The sequence below is a fragment of the Lissotriton vulgaris genome, chromosome 1_1, assembly GCF_964263255.1.
Source record: "Lissotriton vulgaris chromosome 1_1, aLisVul1.2, whole genome shotgun sequence".
In the NCBI taxonomy this organism is placed as follows: Eukaryota; Metazoa; Chordata; class Amphibia; order Caudata; family Salamandridae; genus Lissotriton; species Lissotriton vulgaris.
The window spans coordinates 1,671,620,259-1,671,641,227 of NC_141685.1; the positions used below are offsets into that span (position 1 = coordinate 1,671,620,259).

A 20,969-nucleotide genomic window follows, 5' to 3' on the forward strand; every position below is an offset into this window, starting at 1 on the left:
AGTATCCAAGAACCCCGCAATACAAGTTGACTCCAGAGACGATTGCAGGAATAAAGCCTGTGATCGAATCCATGATTAAACAGGGAATACTGAAGGAGATCGTGGGAAGTCCATGTAACTCCCCGATTATGGGTTTGCAGAAGCCTAGTGGAAAATACAGAATAGTGCAGGATCTTCGAAAGATTAATAACATTGTTGTCTCATGTTGTCCAGTGGTACCGAATCCATCAGTGATATTATTTCAGATACCGTTCCAAGCTGAATGGTTTACGGTGATAGATTTGTGCCAGGCTTTCTTTTCGATACCTTTAGACGAAGAGAGTCAGTATCTTTTTGCTTTTAAGCTGGAAGATCGCGTTTTAACGTGGTGTCGTATCCCTCAGGGGTATACAGAAAGCCCATCGATCTTTAACCAGTTATTAAAACGAAATCTTGAAAGTCTAGTACTGCCCAAGAATTCGGTTCTAGTCCAGTACATAGACGACCTCCTAGTTGCGTCAGAAACTGAGGAAGCTTGCAGAGAAGACACCATAACCTTGTTAAATCACTTGGCCGAGAACGGACACAAGGTGTCTCCAAGTAAGTTGCAATATTGTAAGACTGAAGTGCAATACTTGGGCCATAGGATTGAAAAGGGAAAACGGAAGGTGTCTCCAGACAGAATAGAGGCGATTATGAAGATGAACGCGCCTACAACACAAAGAGAAGTCAGGATGTTTCTAGGCATGGTCGGTTATTGTCGGCAGTGGATAGCTAACTTTTCACTGAAGGCAAAACCGTTATTACAACTGACGCACAAAGGAGTAAGTGATCCGGTACCATGGGACAAAGATTGTTTGATGGCGTTTTTGCAGCTGAGGGAGGACTTATGTCGTGCCCCGGCTTTAGGAATGCCTGATTACACGAAACCATTTTTGCTTTACTGCTGCGAAAGAGAGGGATGCGCTTTAGCAGTTTTAGCTCAGATCCATGGAGATGCGCGTAGACCAGTGGCGTATTTTTCGGCTACATTAGATCCAGTAGCCGCAGCGTTGGCCGGATGTCTCAAATCCGTAGCCGCAACAGGTGTCAGCATTGAAAGATCGGAAAGCGTGGTGATGGGTCACCAGTTAGAGGTGTATGTACCGCATTCTGTAGAATTGTTAATGACCAGGACTAAGACTCAGCATCTGACGAATAGCAGGCTCACACGCTACGAGCAAGTCACACTGGCTGCCGAGAATGTGACCCTAAAAAGATGCTCCGTTTTGAATCCTGCAACTTTGATGCCACTTCCGAATGAGGTGGATGATGAAAACTGTACAGATCATGACTGCCTTGATGTGACTGAACTATGCACCAAACCGAGACCCGATATTGTAGATGAGCCATTGACTGACCCCGATGAAATTTTCTTCGTTGATGGTTCATGTGTAAGAGACAATATCGGTCAGCTGAGAGCAGCTTATGCAGTTTGCACAATTACAAGAGTTATAGAAGCCGCTTGCCTGGAAGGAGTACACTCCGCTCAGGTAGCTGAAATTGTTGCTTTGACTCGTGCTTGCTTAGCAGGCGACAAACTTCGAGTCACCATATACACCGATAGCCAGTATGGTTTCGGGGTAGTTCATGATTACGGGCAGTTATGGTCTCAAAGAGGTTACATGACCTCCTCGGGTTCTCCCATTAGGAATGGAGAATTCGTGAGACTTTTGTTAGAAGCATTGCAAGGTCCAACAGCTATAGCAGTGGTCAAATGCGCAGCGCATACAAAGAATGTTGACTTTGTGTCACTAGGTAACCGCTATGCGGATGAAGTAGCGCGTTACTGCGCAGAACAGGGATATTCTCACACTGATGTAAAAGTGGGGGGAATCCAGGAAAGAACTGAATTGACCATGTTGTTAGATACTGTAGATACGTGGGATGAATTAAGAAGTGTTCAGGAAAATGCACCAGATGATGAGAAAAAGAGTTGGGAAACAGCTGGTTGTTCTAGAAGTGAGATGAATTTTTGGATATCTGCAGATGGGAGAGCAGTTTTACCAAATGAACTTGTTAGTCCAATGGCAAGGAAATTGCATGGATCAGCACACATAGGAAGAGATGCTATGGTGAGAGTATTCAGACAAACGTGGTTTAATCCCAAATTTAGAGTAGCGGCAGAAGCTGTGTGTCAGCGATGTACGATCTGTCAGCAACTAAATGTGGGAAAGAGAACACCAGTTACATTGAGTCACATTGGGAGGTCTGGGGGGCCTTTCAATAGGATGCAGCTTGATTTTATAGAAATGCCTAAATGCAACAGACTCAGATACGTTTTAGTGATTGTTTGCATATTTTCTAGATGGGTTGAGGCTTACCCTACACGTAGGTGCGATACACTTACAGTAGCAAAATTGTTACTTAGAGAGTTAATACCGAGGTTTGGCGTGCCATCCTCTTTGGAATCGGACAGAGGAACTCATTTTAACAGCGAAATAGTAAAGATGCTATGTTCAGCTTTGAGTATCGATCAGAAGTTACACTGCAGCTATCGACCAGAAGCTTCAGGGATTGTAGAGCAAATCAACAGCACAATCAAGTCCAGACTTGCCAAAGTTTGTTCAGCAACATCCCTGAGTTGGCCAGACGCACTTCCAGTGGTTCTCATGAGCATACGTAGCACACCTGATAGAAGAACAGGCCTCTCTCCGCATGAAGTCCTAATGGGGAGAGCTATGAGATTGCCATCGGTTCCGACTGCAGCTCTAGTGAACATCACAGACGATTTGATCTTGGACTACTGTAAGGGACTATCTGATGCCGTTAATTCTGTGTCCCTCCAGGTCCAGGCTGCAGAGGTTCCATCAGCACAAGATTTGTGCCATGACCTGAGTCCGGGAGACTGGGTCCTGGTGAAGAAGCATGTCAGGAAGAACTGCTTAGACGTGCGCTGGAGAGGACCGTTTCAAGTTATACTTGTGACGAATACCGCAGTAAAGTGTGGAGGTCTGCCAAACTGGATACATGCCTCACACACCCGAAGAGTGCCAACACCTCTAGAAGAAACAGCTCCTCTCTCGGATGAGAATCCAGCGGAAAGCCGAGAAGCCATAGAGGGGGAAAGCCAAGCTGTGGAGGTGAGCGAAGAGGCTGAGATTGAGACGGAACAGGTCGACGAAGGTCAGGACATCAGTGGGACCGAAGTCGCCTCAGGAGAAGAAAGTAATTGGGAGTCCGATACAGATATCGAACAAACAGAGAGTGACCAAGAGACAGGTCCAAGAACAAGGAGCAGAAGGACAAGAAGTGACAAAGCCAGTTGGCCGGAGAGAAGGAAAAGGCCAAGCTCAGAAGAAAAGCAAGAAAGAACTCTTGTTCCGATCGCAGAAGAATCAGACCAGGAGGAGGAAACTACAGACTCAGGAACTGAAAGTCCAAGGAGATCGAGAAGGGTACGCGTGCCCTGCAGAAGGTACGCCACCCCAGAGTGGACTTATCTAGCAGATGTCTTGGGGACAGAAATCTGGGAGAGTGAAGAAAGTGAAAGTAATCGATCACGATCCATTTGTGGCAGTGGAGATATGGATGTTGACGCCTGGACTCGAGACTGAGGGATTACTGACTTTCACACTTCCCATACCCCCATATTTGAGTCAAATTCAAGATCTAGTGCTAAATAGATTACAATTTCCAACTTTTGGTCAGCAGATTCCGGAAGAAGAAGAAAAAGTCATTCGTTTTGAGTTATTGGAAATTGTTGTGAAAGCTGCAGGTGAGAGAATAATTGTTGATGCATAAGAGACTTTTTGTATATAAGCTATAAAGAAGAAGATAACCTAGCGCCGAGTGGAAAGAAGAATAAAATTAGGGATTACATTTAGAGGACGGAGAAGGGTGAGGGTTGTCTGCTGCTAAAAAGAGAAAAGACATTGTTGTGAAAAAGAGACTTTGTTGATAAAAAGCACTTTAAAGATTGAGAAAGTAAACAAGCAACCAAAGACTGGAAAAGAAAGTTTTCGCTAGAGAACGAGGTACGCTGTTTGATGACATGGAGAACGGCAACCCAAACCGAAAAGCTAAATGTATAATAGGTACACTAATAGCGGTAGTAATTTTTCTCATAATTACAGTAGTGACAATATCATACATAATAGGACATGAAACAGATAAAGAAATAGCAAATGTACAGCCTATAACGACTTTGAGACCTGCTCTTGTTGGGAAAAAGGAGGAGAGCAATGTTATACGTGAAAAGGCGTTATTGGCAGAAGAAACTCGTAGATTACATGTAGACGAGTCACAGGGAAACTTTAGGTCAAACGCATATGCTAAACTATTGTACGAGTATATCGATGCCATGGTGGCCAAAGATTGCTACGTTTGTATGCAATTGCCGGCTTCTGTAGACGAAGGCATTAGATATCATCATCTCCCATTGACTTATGGGATAACATGTAGTTTACTGCTTAGTATATTTTATGGTAGAGAAGGATTTGAGTACTACTTTTCAAATTATGATTCGGTACTGCCTGAAGTTCCGAATTATAAGCAAATGAATAAGTGGGACTATTACAAAAAGGAGGATAGACTGGCTAAATTCTTTCTTCCTTGGGATACACTAGATACATCATATGCACGCAGAAATAATCTAACTTGCAAAGTATCAGAGGTAGAGAAGAAGTTCATTGGACAAGTAGATGATAGATACAGAAGGCAGAAGATTCTAAAAATGTCAGGACAATGGAAAACGGATTGGACCGAAGAAGAGAAAGCACATAAAAAGAAAGGTAGCAATGGTCCAATAGCATTGGATAGAATGCAGAAAGGAAAGTTATGTTTAACTCGAAGCAAGACATATTATGAGAGTGTATTTGTAGGTGAAGTAAATTGCGAACATGCTTTTCGTTTAGAGTACTATACGAAAGATTTCATGAAAGGAATGCAAGCTATTCCGAATGTGTATTTTGTATGTGGAAGAAATGCCTATGTAAAACTACCTGACAATTGGTATGGTTCGTGTTACTTGGCAATTGTCTTCCCCAAAATATATCATGCAAAGGATGTAGCGATAATAGAAGGAAAGGCTTCGAGGAAAGCGAAAAGGGAAGTAGGAGATGCAGAAGTAGTAGGAGATGTATTTGGAGCAATGTTTCCTATGTTAGGTTTAATACTTAACGATGTTAAGATCAGGAGACTAGCTACAGTTGTGGATAGATTATCTGCAAGTACTGCAAGATCATTAATGTTGGTAGAAGGCGAGATGCAGTCGATTAGAGCAATGGTTCTTCAGAACCGACTTGCTTTAGATGTGCTGCTAGCAAAAGAAGGCGGAGTTTGTAAGGCTTTGAAGGTCCAGGAATGTTGTACTTATATTCCTGATAATTCAAAACCACTTGAGAAAGTCATACGGAACATTACACAGATTCATCAAGAGATCGAAGATTTATCAAAAATAAATGTTTGGGAAAAAGTTGGTCATGGAGTAGGAAAGGTTGGGAGTTGGTTTGCCAACCTTGGTAAAAGCATAGTATGGTACATAATAAAGCCTGTATTGATAGTATTAATTTGTATAATCACATTGTTAGGGTTAGTAAAATTGTATAAATGGTATAGGTCGAACCGGTTACAACGAACAATGAGAGAGCAAGAAAGGAGATTAGCTGCTTTACAAGATCAACAGTACAAAAGCTTAAGAGCTCTCGAAACGATGAAAAGAGGGAATATCGTAACTAGTTCTGTTTAGAGATATTATTCAAATTGCATTTAGTGATGACTCCTAGAAGTCATCAAAGGGGGGACTGAGAGAGCGCAAATTTGAATGAAAAGTATGTATAGGGCATATTTACAAGCACATTGAATAACGTAGGAATGAAACGTATATCGTAATGTGAAGTGACACTTATAGCATATAGATAACCGATATAATCCAAAGTAATATAGGAAATGTAACTGTATTCACTTTAGAATATGTGTTAGATTTAGAAGGCCCGTATACGTAGTGGGCTGATGTAGAAAGGTGTAGAAATGTTTACGAAATGTAGAACGTGCAAAGTAGAATTCATGTACGTGTGAATCTTTAAATGGAGAAGCAGCGATAAATGAAACGTAAGGAAATGTGTAGAACATATATAAAACGAGATAGCGAATGAGAATATAAAGTTATACTCTACGTAGTTATATTCTATGTAAATTGTATTCGAGTATAATCAAGACTTTTGCTAAATACGAACATATATATAAATATGTGTTAAAGGTTGTACTGTGTAGAAGACTTTTTGTAGGAATGTTAGAAAGGTTTAGGTCATTTGTGATTCTAACCGGACTGACCAAGGGTTAGCAGGAGCACAGTCCAATGTATATAATTTAGCGGACTTACAGGAGTCGTAAATAGCTTGATGTGGACGTGAGAGCCAAGAAGTCTAGCACTTGTTAGATTTAAGGTGACAACGCTGGACAAGGTTTATGGCCTGAACGTGATGAGAAGCGCTAAGAATTTGAAACTTGTTTTGAGAAGTCCATTCACAGGACCTAGAAGGGTCAACATCACAGTCGTAGTTTAAAGTTCTGTTGACGATGTTGACTTGTGCTCTGAAATGTCAATTATAAATTTGAATGAAGTCACCAATAAGAAGATGAAGATGACATCTAAAGAAGAAAGGTCAACTTAATGGACGGCGAAAGAGATGAAGTAATGGAAGAAGCTAGAAGCTGACATCATCGGGGCAAGTCCGTGGTGGGCGTCAAGGGGCGTTCCACCCACACTGTGATTGTGTATTTTAGGGACAGCACCCCGGGGAGAAGATAGCGATTAGCCAAGGCGATTGGCTCAGAACAGCTCAGAGAGAGAAGGGCGAAGGGTAGATGACTTGAGCAGATGCGCTGAGAGAGATCAGAGCGCAAGAGAGCAGTAGGCCGAGGACCCTTAAGAAGAGCGGATGGGTAGGCAGAGAGGGTACTGCTTCTTAAACTTGAGTTACCTTTAGAGGCTAAGAGAGTTTGAACTTCTTTGGGAGTCAAACTGCTGACACCTTTTTAGGTTAGGAACTTGCGAAGTAGGGATGTCACATAGCATAGAGTAGGGACAGAGATAACGTGATACTTTTCTCTTTCTGTAGATGACGCCAAGGAACCACTTCACATCGAAGCTTTAAATTGCTGATATCGGAATTGATTTTGTATTCTTTTGTACACTTTGATCCCGAGAGGATTGTATTTGCATTTAACTTTGACTTTTATATAAAACTTTCAAACTTTATCAGTTGTAAGTGGTTCTTCAGAGTGGCGTCAGTTAATGGGGTTTGTCTAACCTATGCGGGGGTTGCCTTTTACTCAATGACAGATACTAGCGGTCCAAAATAGATGAATGAGATAAGTTATTAAATTGATCATAAATTGATATCAAAATCTCATTCCCCGCACATTACTGCAGAAATTAATAACACCTGAACAACAAGTAAATATATCATGAATGGGAAATGGTATTAAAGACAGGGACATAGAGTAGTTCGTCAGCCAATGAAGTTCATCTCATGCATGACTACAGAAAACAAGCACATTCGATGCCATCATTCATCCCCATTGGTTGTAGGGAATTAAGTTTTTTGATCCAAAAAAACTCAGCTTGCAGTCTTTGTTTCACAGGATCCATATCCCGGCGCTGTGAGATAACCTCCAGAATCGTAAATCTCAGTTGGGATATCTGATGGTGGGCTTCCTTCCAATGACTGGCTACGGTAGATTTCATATTGGATAATCTTATGTTGCTTTTATGTTCGGTAATTCAAACTTTTATTTTGCGCTCAGTCTGACCCACATATATTTTGCCGCAGGGGCATTTGATGGCATAGATAATGTTTCTCGTATCATAGGTGCTAGAGTGATGCAGTTCGATTTGGTGGTCTTTGGTAGGATGGGAAAATTGATTTCCTACCATAACATTGCTACAATGTATACAATTTTGGCATCTTGACATACCCTTGTGCGATGTTTTTTCTTTCTTGGGGGAGTTCAAAATTTCTTTGAGGTTTCTTGATCTCTGAAAAGCAAACGTTATCTTGTCATTATACAATCCTTTCAGATCTGGTTCCGTTTGGATCAGTGACCAGTGATTGCTGATAATACGCTTGATGCGTGCTGCTTCAGTGGAATGCTTAAGAACACATACAGTTTTCTTTTCGTTGGTCTGAAGTTTTGTCTTTGAGTAAAACCTCCCTTGCTTTTGCCATTACTTTTTTCAAGGATTCATTAAGAATTTCCTCCGGATATCCTCTTAGGCGATATTTGTTAGTTTGTGCTTTAAACGATTCTTGTAAATACACATTGTGAGTGGTGATCCTTTTCAGTCTGATGTATTGGGAGGTAGGTAAATGTTTCTTAAGTAACTCCGGATGAAAACTTTGAAACAAAAGGCTAGAATTCCTATCAGTCTTTTTTATGTGTACTTTGGTACTGAGAGTGTTGTTATGTATCATCACTATGACATCCAGGAAAGCTATTGATTCCTTATCAATGGTTTGGGTAAATTTGATCCGTTCGTTGTGTGTGTTCAACAGAGCTATATTCTCTTCCAGTTTTTCTTTCTCGCCTTTCCATAATAAAAATATGTCATAAATGTAACGCTTAAATACCTGGAGGCCTACTGTCCAGGTCGGATTGTTCAAAATGTAATCGGTCTCAAATTTGGACATATAGATATTGGCATATGAGGGAGCCCCCCCAAAGCCCATGGATGTTCCGTTACATTGATTGAAATACTTGCCTTGCCACTCAAAGTAACTGTAATATAGCGCAAATTGCATGAGTTCCAAAATAAATATTTTTTGAGATTCCTCTAATTCACTGTTGAGTAAACTCCATTCAAGCGCCTCAATACCTTCCTTATGAGGAATGGAAGTATATAGTGCTGTTACGTCTATTGTACATAGCCAATACGTTATCCCTTCTTCAAGTTTGATGGTATTCAAAAGATTCAAAAATGATGTAGTGTCCTTAATATAAGTTTCACTCTTCAGTACAATCGGTTGTAGAAACCTGTCCACAAATTTTCCAATAGGTTCTGAGATGGAACCACAGGAAGATACTATGGGTCTGAATGGAGGATTAACGGGATCTTTATGAATTTTAGGCAACATATATAGTTGCGGTCTTCTGGGATATTTCATTTAAAAAAATGTGTGAGTTTTTTCGCTAATCCAATTCATTTCCAAAGCATGATCGATGATTTTTTGTAAGATAGATTGGTACTCATGTGTGGGATCATTCTCCAGCGGTAAATAAATGTCTTCATTGGAAACGTGATTGTTAACACTGTTCACGTAAAAGTTCGTGTCCATGACAATGAGAGCTCCTCCCTTGTTAGCCTTCTGAAACGTTAGGTTCTTTTCTTGACTCAGATTTTTCAAGGTATTCCATTCCTTACTGGACAAGTTGGTTTTTTTGGGTTTGGAGAAAGGGATTCTTTGAACTTCAGATAAAACTGATTTTTCAAAGGCTTCTATGGTTTTATGGGAAAAAGGTGCACAAAAGCTGCTCTTAGGTTTAAATTATTTATCCCAAATATCAACATTCTGCGTTTCTTGAATATCTTTAAAGAAGAATCTCAATTTTAGTGTTCTGAAGAATTTAAACAAGGCAATTTCAGTCTCTGCTAAATTGGATCGGTATGTCAGGACATAAGTAGTGCCTTTGTTGAGAAGTTTCTTCTGTGCTTCTGTCAATTTGATGGAAGAAATATTGATGATTAGGTTCTTTTCGCCAGTTGGCTCCTCGTCCTTTTGGCTATTTCTTCTTCTGTTTCCTTGGCCTCTTCTTGTCCTTCTATTAGTGGTGGAGCATTTGCTGCCGGGCTGATCTCCAAAAAAGACGGTTGTTGTGTGGTATGACTTGGGGTTTGTTTTTGAATAGGTTTTACAGTGGTGTTGACTGGAACTCTTGATTGAGCGATGTCTGAATCAGAGACCACACTTTCCTGTGATGGAGCTACACTGGGTTTCTGTGGTTGTGTTTGCCACTTTTTTTGATTGTAAATCTCAGCCCAAGTATAGACTTCTTCCAGCTTGTAGTCTATTGTATCTCTACGATACTTGCGTACTTTCCGTTCATTAACTTCCTTTGCATAACGTTCCAGTTTGCTGTTGATATCTTCAAGTGTTTTCTGTAAATCAGGAACTTTATTAATTTTATTAATTTCTGTTTGTATGATTTTGATTTCTTCTTCAAGTTCTGTTAACACTCTTGAGAGCTCTTCTACTATTATTAAAATCAGATCTAATGAACATTTATTTAGAATCTGGTACCATTTCTCTACGAATTTCTTGTTGTTTTTACAGAGCATTGGCTTCAGGGCTATTCTAAGCCTCCTCGGAATCCTTTTGTTTTTGTGATAATGTATCAGGGTGGTTGCATGCAACCTTTGATTAATTTCTTTCTTACTGATGTATTCCAGTTGTCTTAACAATTGCGCAGTGGTGGTTTTTTCTGGAGTAAATGTTCTGGTCTCTTGTATTAACCCATATATTTCTTGGGCTGCTTCTGGCGTGAATCCTAAGGTTTCTGCTTTATTAGTTATCAAAAGGGCTATGTCATCCAATTGCATGTTGGCGGTTCGGTGCAGTCAGGGATGGGGTAGACTGAAGTAGAATAATGAAAGGCTGTGTTATCCCTGTGCACTCGAGGTTCTACGGGGAAGTACTCTTAAATAGTTAAACGCAATCCAATTGGCGCAACATCTGACGCACGTAGTCTAGCCGTGCCTTATGAACAGTCAACGTGGAGTGAGGAGGGTCACACATAGATATGCGCACACATAGAAATGAAACCTAGTGGTTTCTTAGCAGTTCAAACTCATTTGTTCACAAATTCTGATCAATTCAATTCCAGTAATTACATCCAGGTTTTATTCAAACGATGGTAGCTTTCATAATGACAATCCTATGATGCTTTCATCCTTAATTCCAGTCCTTCAGAATACCCAATGGCGCAAAGGTGCACATGCTCAAGTGGTGATGCAAAGCAAACCAAACGAACCGTAAACTTCTGTGCATAAGTGCAGATCAACTTGATGAAACAAAAATACGTTTACAAGGAAACGTGTGCAGCAGTGAACTGAAATGTCGGGACCGCCAAAGGCTGGAGGTGCCGAGTACCAATATACCGAAAATAAAGTAGCACAGAAGTTTAGGGTTCGTTTGGTTTGCTTTGCATCACCACTTGAGCATGTACACCTTTGCGCCACATGTAATCATGTATACTATTGTTTAGCTTGAGGGAGTATCTAAACTGGTCCTCTATGAATTTTTTACAGACCCCTGACAAAGGGTCTTTGTCATAGACCCGAAATGCATTTGGTATTCTAAAGGACTGGAATTAAGGATGAAAGCATCATAAGATTGTCATTATGAGAGCTACCATTGTTTGAATAAAAGCTGGATGTAATTACTGGAATTGAATTGATCAGAATTTGTGAACAAATGAGTTTGAACTGCTAAGAAACCACTAGGTTTCATTTCTATGTGTGGTCACATCTCTGTGAGAAGGTGACCCTCCTCACTCCACGTGAACCTTCAGGGATTTAGCATCTCTTCCTCGTGCCATTTCACTGCCATTGGTAATATTGGAAAGTAGCTTTGTAACCATGATTGTTTTAACTGATTGCAAAATTGGGACCCATAGTGATTTGGTCAGGGTTAAAAAGGCTGGTGACGTGGCTTAAGCTTTTGATTTAATAAACTGCTTATGAAGGGGGAAGGAGCCTCTGGAATCGACTTTAGAACCCATAGATGTATTAATTATCTTCAATAATTTCACTCCTGTTGATCTGCCACGTTCCAGTTTTCTTGCTCTCCTTTCCCATTTATAACATATACATTTCGTTCAGTGTAATGATACAGTTTGCTAAGCAGCTTTGAAGAAAGTTTGGATTTTACGGAATAGCACTAGGTCACCAGCATAGAGTACGGTTGATATTATTCTGCTAGACAGTTTTGGTCAAAATGTAAACCTGCTAAGGTGCATCCCTGCTTTAAAACAGTCAATGTACAAATTTTCCTAGACAGGTGGGTGCCCTCATCGAGTTTGATGCGTGTACATGTGTTGGAATATAGAAGTAGAATTGCCCTTAATAACCTTGATGGATTTCTCCAAGTAGTTTTTTCCCTAGGATGTCTCTTGGTACACAATCGAATGAGACTTTGAAGTCAACAAATTAAGGGCACAAAAGTATACAACAGTGGAAAGGTTTGTTCCATGATAAGTGATAGTGCCAGTAAATTGGTAGTGGTCTCCATTCTTTGACAGAACCCTATCTGATTCCAGAAAATTACCTTTTGCTCACTGGCTCAATCGTTAAGATCCTGATGTAAGAGGCTTCCAAACTATTTTGCCTGGTAACCTAAAAAGTTATAAACAGTAGTTGACAGGATCTGATTTATTGTCTCACTTGTAGATTGGGCGGACTATGGAACCCATTCAGGAATATGGAACATCCTCACTGCACAGAATGTGCTTGTATAGAGTAGGTAGTTTGTTAGACCAGTATTTTTTTTAAATAGGGCCAGAGGTAATACATTTGGTCCTGGTGCTCCATCAGTGTGGCTGTTAATATAATATCTCCTCCTCTTTTCCTATGTCTGAGGTGTACTGCCCTATATCATTGTGAATGATTTTTAAATGATCTTCCCTTACATAGGGGTTTGCTCAGATTCGAGAGCCTTTATGAATATTGAGTATGTAAGTGATTTACCTACATGGATTCACAAATATTTGCATTATTAGCCATTAAGTGTACCTTCTCTATTTTGTTTATTATTTTCAAAAAAATATTTTGGAATTCTTGTTTCGGCTGGCCTAAAAAAAGCGCGGTTCAAATATCCTAATGATGCTTCTTTATTGTCCAATCTTCATTTCTGTATTTTTTCCTGATCTCTTTTACTATTGTAGTTGGTCTTAATTGTAAGATTGTTTCTGCAACATTTGTAGCTCTCTGTTTGATGCTTCTTTTTTTAATGTCATTACTTCTGTGATATATTTATTCTTGTTCTTGTAGCCTATGCTTTGACATTTGATTGGATGCAGTGTTGAAAGATTTTCAATCAATCACTCCAAGTTTGTTATTGGGTTGTCTTCTAATTCATTGGAATGTTTAAGCAGGGCTGAGCATTGATCCATTGTTTCTGTTTCTAGTGTTTCCTTTCATTGGGCCTCTTTCGATTTTCTGTGTGAGGACAGGCTATTAAGGGGTTTGTGTTTGTGAAGAGTAATACCATGTCTTAAGCTTGATGATCAGAGGAAATTGGTCACTTTCAGGGCAGTGATCAATTTTAAATTATGTTATGTAGAAAGACTTGCTAAGGTGTAATCAATTATGGAATTGCACATTGGTGAAATATGGGTCCATGATGAGGGCTTGTCATCATTAAATCTACAATTTATCATTCTCAATCCATCTGCCAAACATGAAATTAGAACACTTTTTAACAATCTATCTCGTCTCTTACTTGGGGGAAGGTTCTAGTTTGGGGTGTCCCGTATGAAACCATGAGTTCGACCATACATATAGGGATTGTGGAATAGATTAAAACTGAAATCCCATGTCAAGAGAAAGTAGGCATCACTATAATCAAATTTCAGATCCATTATTATGTCATACAGTTTTCCCAAGATTCTCCTTTTTTGCTTTCAGTTTGGATTGATGTAGATCTTTAATATGATTAGTGGGCGCTTCTGCTCTAGTGATCATCCTTACATTTTCATGGCTAACATCCAAACCTCGTTAACATGGATCTGATCAACTCTCATATTTAATAAAACTAATGTAGATTAATAGAGTCCTGCCCCTCTGGGCATCCTTCCAATTTACCATTTATTGTGAGGTTGTTGTATTCAATTAACCCAATTAATGGTATTGACTGTAGTGTCTATGTGCCTTAGAGTGTGATGAAATTGAAATTGCTGCCAATATTTAACAACTTCTCGATTTCCGATCTTTTGGGGCAGACCTCCCAAATTTCATGAGCAAATATTCAAAGTGGCCATATGCAAGATTGGGGATATCAGTGAAGCTGACATTCAATCCATAGAAAAACTGGTAAGTGTCACTAGTAGCCAACTGCAGTCTATTTTTGGTCTGACTGTCTCAAGTCACCTCCCGTTTTTACAACTGCCGACGTTAATAGATTCGACATTATGCGACTTACTAGTGACGCTGTTGTCCATGTTTCATTCCCTAATATTTAGTATGGAAAATCACTTAAAGAAATAAATAAAGAATGGTGCCTAATTATTGGTGTGGGTACTTGCCTTGTTTAAATAGGATAGTCATTTTCACTATAATTTGTTATCTTTATACCGATTGTCTAAATATGGTAGTTTTTGCTTACTCGTTTGTTATAAATCTGATGAGACAAGCCGACTTGTGTCAGTTCACTAATCTGTATTCCACTTGTAATAAATATAATGGATATCAACTGAGTTGATATTGTGGAACACAGAAGATGAGAGGCAACACATGAGCACAGAAGATCAGTTTGACATCAAATCAACTATCAAAGTCATTTCCAATATTATTTGAAGAGTCCAGTGTTGCTTTAATGATTCTTTTTTATTTTCTCTTTTTTCAGTCTTGAAAATGGGACAAACAAATGCAACCAACGGATTTCGCATTAAACAAGGACTTCTTAAGGGCAAGAAAAAATCTTGTGTAACAATAAAGTTTGAGAGCAGCAAGGTCATGTCAGAGAACCAGATCCAGTGCTAACCTATCCACGTAAATATTATGTATGGTCAACATATGGCAAAGCGGCGTGAGTCCCCGTTTGCACAACCGAGTATTAGCTGCCAGAGGCAATAGTCCCAGTTTGAGAAGTACTTTGTTAGTAGACTAAGATGCGGCGGCCCAGACTGTGTTGCTGAACAAAGCATTTCTCAGACTGGAACTATTGCTCCCAGAAGCTAATCCTTGCTTGTGCAAACGGAGACACACCAGTCAGGGCCGGACTGGCCGTTGCGGGCACCGGGAAATCCCCCGGGGGCGGTTTTGGGCCCCTGGGGGCAGTTTTTGTTACAGAGCCGTTTTTGCAGCATAGCCGCAAAAATCGGCTCTGTAACAAAACCGGCCCTGGCAAAGAGCTTGATCGTACCCCCCTATGCCCCACCCCCAAGGGGGGGGGGGGGCTAGGCCGAGCACTTTGCCAGGGCCGGTTTTGGTTCCCAGTCCGGCCCTGACACCAGTTCACCATATGTAGCCCATACATAATATTGAAGTGAATCGGGTATCGCTGGATCTGGGACTGAGTCTACCTAGCTGCTCCTACATTTTATTGAATTTATATGGTACAGCTCTTTATCATTTTTATGATGTTGCTTTGATTAAATATATCAGGATTTTTTTGTTCACAAGTTTGTCCGGCTGGTTACGTGCTTCCCCACCTGTGATCTGTCAATCAGTAGCATCAGGCCTAGGTCGCAAGGCCTGCCTGACCACATATTTCCTATTCGGGTGATGGAGAGGTCATCTGGGGAGATTTCAACATCAGTGACTTGATTTAGTTTTTGAATATACTTGTATTGTTGTATAGACTGACATCAATATTAATACTTCCAGTCGATTCACTTCATTCAAATACCAGGGAAAAAGTGGGAGTGGCCATGTCAAAAAGGAATTTTCTACACTCACTAACACCAGAATACATATATCAAAAGGATGATATATTTAATCAAAGCAAAATCATAAAATTGTAAAAAGGGATAAAGAGCTGTACCATATCAACTAAATAAAATGTAGGAGCAGCTAGGTAGACTCAGTCCCAGATCCAGCGCTACCCGATCCACAATATTATATATGGTCTAAATAGGGCAAACTGGCGTGTGTCCCTGTTTGCACAAGTGAGGATTAGCTTCTGGAGGCAATAGTCCCAGTCTGAGTAATACTTTGTTCATCAATGCGATCTGGGTCGCCACGTCTTAGTCTACGAACAAAGTACTTCTCAAACTGGGACTATTGCCTCTGGCAGCTAATACTCAATTGTACGAATGGGGACTCACGCTGCTTTGCCATACGTTGACCATACATAATATTTACGTGGATAGGGTAGCGTTGGATCTGGTACTCTGACATGACTTTGCTGCTTCACACCTTTTGAACGCTCTGATGTCGCCTGCAGCCTCTGTGTGCAGGCCCCCTCAACCACGAGTGGTCCAGGGTGAAGAAATCCGACTCCTCAAAAACCATCCACATCCCAGCCATTCCAGCCTGGGAAAAGAGTACCACCAGTATCCCCACATCCCCTAGCCTTGCACGACTTGAACCTTCTGGTTGGTACAGCCCAACTGACCTCTCAGTCCAAACCTGCAGCCTTTTTTCCGGCAGACCAATCTCCATTGACTAACATTGGGCATCCGACCCTGTATTGCACCACTGCACCCAGCTGCCCTAGTGCCGCTTGAGGTGACCTGCTGATGCTGCCTTGGCCCTTGGCCCTTACTCACCTTAAGTCCAGTAGATTGGTCTTGTAAGTCGCTGTACTGTACCTGAATGCTGTACTTGTTTTTCCTCCCATAGGATAACATTGCAGCTTCAGAAAAATGCACTGTGTCGACTTTTTAAACACAAAAGTATTTCTCTTGAAGAATGTACTTACCTGATCGTATTGAATCTGGTGCCTAAATATATCTATAAAGATGCATGTTATTTTTATAAATTGGCGTAGATCTTATTGAGATGTACGCATCATTTATTGACTATTGTGTGTATTTGCAGATGTCTAACACTCCTCTCTGATAAGTCTAAGGCTGCTCAAACACACTACCCCCTAGAAGAGCACCTTGGGATTATTAAAGCAAGCCCCTGTCCACTAGTACGGGAATACCTGAACTCTTTGCAGAGAATATCTTGTTTTGATATACTATATAAAGAGCGAGCTTCAAACAGTAAAAGCCTCCTCACCAAACAACAGTAAATATTTTTATGTCCCAAAGTTATACCACATTCGATTTAAAGCAAAATTCGTACCCTATTATGATAACCATTTTCCGAATTACTTCTGCTCTTTCAGTGCTAGATAATTTAGATAAAATCAACAGAAAATAACCCAGTCCCCCAGGTATGTGTCACCACAGCATTCACAGGTTGGGTGAGCAGGTCTAACTGAAGTACTTACATTTATGCCGGGTTGTCCAATTTCACCTTTAATCCCCTGGTCACCATGACGCCCGGGAAGCCCTAAAGGACCCTAAAAACATTTAGAGGAGATGTTAGACTTAAGCAAGAACATATTAATTCAGCACTATGGTAGTTGTAAAGACGATACCTAAACTTTTAAATAGTGGCAGACTAAGAACTGTGCTTACATTAACTCGAAGAAAAGTTTACAGTTCATTGGTTGTCAATGAATGCTAACTGGTATTAGTGTGCAAAGTTCTATTCATGGTCAGGTATTCAACACATTCCTGTGATTTGGACATGATGTGTAAATGATGCCTTCTGACAGCAGCTATAATTGGAGCCAGTTGTCTTCTTTAAATTAATTCTACTCTCTGCTAAATGGCTCTTGCAATGCTTCCTATATGACAAGTGGCAGCTGTGAAATGATCATTAGTCTTTCCATTTCTTGGGGAGGATTTAAAGCATACTTTGAGGTGCAAATGGACGTATGATATAGGTGAATGTACAATAAAATATTGTGCCTTAAATATAATTTCCTATGTTATTACCCTTTAAGTGTAGATTTTCTATTACATACTCAATGGGGCAATACATTGTTGATGATATTTAGGACACTATTTATGTCAGATGATATTCTTACAACAATATTCTTGAACACTGGTTCCATGCCTATTTCGGCCTCTTCTTAAGGGAAGGACAAGAGCGACTAACGCGAAGGGCCATTGTTGGATTCCACTTTTGCAACTATTGTCTATGATTCCTTGGGTCCCCTAAAAAGATTATAGAAGTTAGAGAATTATCACTAGAGCTGTTGTAGGCTTGCTCTAGAACTCCCATGTCACCCCTGTACTGATGAAACTCCACTGGTTATCAATAAATATCTTGTGCATATTATGGCCTTGAATGTTCTTCATTTAGACTATCCAGATCATTGGAGAAGTAGGCTTATCTTGTATACTCCATCGAGAGAAACTCAATTTAAAACTAAAACGTCTCTATTAGTTGCCCAGGTTGAGAGAAACACCTTAGCAATCTACTACAAGCAGCAGGCAGGTGTCTCTCGAGCTCGCTCCACATTGCCATCAAGAAGTTGCAGAATTTTTATGTATTTAAGAAAAGGTTAAAGACTTACTTGTTTGGCAGGCCATAATTAAGGTGGTCATGCTCGAATCATGCGGATACCATTTCTGATTTAGGCACTATACAAGTGAACTAAACTAAACTGAACTGAAACAAGTGTTGCTTCTTTATGCTGCCTTCAACATAACCGATCATTAATGCCATCAACTATCCTTTCATCTACTGGAGACTTCCCCATGTCCAGCTTAAGTGAGATTTCTCTTTTCTAGAAGTAAATATCTGTCACCACCTCCCTTTGGCCCTCTGGCCCTTTGGTGAGCTCTAAGTATTGAGTATTTACAACAACTGGATAATATCTGGATACTTTTTAATTCTATATGGCTTTCTTAAAGCTGGTCTTTCAGCAGCACTCCTGAGGCTGTACCTCATATTGTTGCATGGGGGGTGGGGGATGTTGAGAAGTTAAATATAGATGATGCCTTATGAGGAAGACATAAAATAAAGAGGAACACATCATTCCTTGCCTGATTCACTAGATTTATTTTTAATATTTAAACTTCAAAGGGATGTAATATGTGATGCTTTTTATGGCTATATTTTTATTTGGTAGGATCTGGCCCCCACACAGACATGCTTCTAGCCTGATCAATTTCTCCTATGTATTTGGTTCACACAGTAACCTTTAATGAATGGGAACAGTTTTCTTCTAGTGAGAATGTGTAAGCTTTATTTTGGGCTCTTGGACATGGCCCCATTCAACGTTTAGATAGGGAGAGAAATTACTGGTGACCATCAGACATAGGGGGCAAAAGTAGAGCATACAGAGAACGTGATTCATTGGCTACAGCAGAAGACAGGATACACAGAAAAAGAACGGGCAGCTTGGGTGGCTGCCTGTGATCTACACCAGCCTCAACACGACGGAAGCCATCAACTTCTGAAATGCAGATGTGCCCGCTCCACTCCCCGTTTGGGCCTGGGTATTACGCTGGGGATTCCAGGCACTGGAGCTGTAAATACTGGAGAGATGGCGCTAGGACATGCTCGATGGATCCATCTGAGCTGTCCCTCATGAGACACTCCCAGTGACTCCAGGGCCAAGCACATGGCTGCAAAATGGGAAAAGATGATCACAGGCAGACCAAACTGCTGTTTGAGGTGAAGCACAACAGGGGCCAAGTCATCAGATGGCTGGGACATCCTGCAGATGGCTGATGAGGGCACGGGTGACACATGTGTTAAATCGCTTCTGCTCCACATGCAAAACAGCCTCACCTCCATCAATGGAAAGCTGGACATTCTTATGGCAAGAGTGGACAAGATATTTGCCAAATGTATTAAGCAAGAAGAGAGAATGTCTGATGCCAAGGGAAGGATCTTGTCCATGGAACATCGCACAGTTGGGCATAGCCATTTAATAAAAGTTGTGAAGGTCATCCAGACAAAGAATGAAGACTTAGAGGCCAGGTCCTGGTGTAACAATTTGTGACTAATGGTCCTGCTGAAGTCCATCAACTTGGAAAATATGGCTGACTACATGGAAATCCTCCTCAAGGAATTATTTGGGGAAGAAAAGTTCTCCCCCCTCTTCGCTGCAGAGTGAGAGCACCAGTCCCTGGGACCACAGGCCATGCCGCAAGCCCCAAGGTGACCCATTATAGCCAAACTCTTCAACTTGAGAGATCATAACACTATCCTCTGGCTAACAAGGGAGAAGCTAAATTTTTGATGTGAAGGCAATGCTCTCTCTATCTTTTCAGATTTCACCCTGGCTATCCAGGTGGCTCACCATGAGTACCTGCCACTGAAACGTAAGCTGCAACAGCTGGCATCCCATATGCGACCCTCTGTCCTGTGCGTTTGACGATCACCCGTCGCAAAAAGTCACATATCTTTCAAAACCCACACAGTGCAGTCCCATGTGTGAAGCGCATCATATCAGAAACTGGCATGTCAGAGCCTTGACAGGTTTTTGTGTGGAAAAGTCTTCCTTGATTGAGGGCATCTTCGGCACCTTTTTTTATTGGTAGCTGCTGGAAGTGAAATAGGGTTGGAAAGACGCAATCAATGAATGGGAGAACGATATGCAGTAATATTCATAGCACAGCCCACTCTGTACATGGAAGACCTCAGCGGAAAGTTAAGGTGGGCAGTATTAAAAAAGCAAATCTAGATAACATTCACCCAGTGGCATGAGTTGGCCTGGAGAATAAGCACAGCCCCCTCACTGAATAAGAGCCAAGTGATACATTGCAGCATGGAACAGAAATTATATAAATTATCATCCTCCCAAAGCAGGGCGCTTCTGTGTGGAGGTGCACTGATAGTGACAAAGGTTAATATAGGACTTGATAACAATGGCTCAGCAACTGTTTTCTTAAAGGACCAACAGCCCCAAGCACCCACTGGACCAACCACTGGTGTTTGATGATGTGCATCCAACAGTGATAGTCTCAATGTTAATGTTATGTTAATGTTATCGGATTTCTAGAGCGCATAGCTGCCCGTAGCGTCCCAGCGCTAAAACAAGTACTGATGGAAAGAGAGGGAGAGAAGCTCATGGGAACAGCCATGTTTTCAAGGATTTTCGAAATTCCAGCAGATTAGGTTGGACACGGAGGTCAGGAGGGAGGTATCTCAAGATAGTCAAGGCCCCTGCCTCTTTAAGTTGTTTGCCAAGTACCTCTAAGGGTCCAGGCAAACGGGATCCCGACTTTCTCTTGCTGCCCTCCACCGCAATCTTCATTTGCAGCTGGTACTGTCGCTT

General features: G+C 41.0%; 1 protein-coding gene across 1 annotated transcript in view; it reads right to left on the minus strand.

Annotated features, from left to right (window-relative positions):
• The window catches only part of LOC147751043 (uncharacterized), a 157,098-nt gene that overhangs the window by 81,997 nt on the left and 54,132 nt on the right, over nucleotides 1–20,969 (minus strand). The window contains exon 12 of the mRNA XM_086932165.1: nucleotides 17,118–17,189. Coding sequence (XP_086788291.1) covers nucleotides 17,118–17,189 — 72 coding nt within the window. The remainder of the gene's footprint in view (nucleotides 1–17,117; nucleotides 17,190–20,969) is intronic.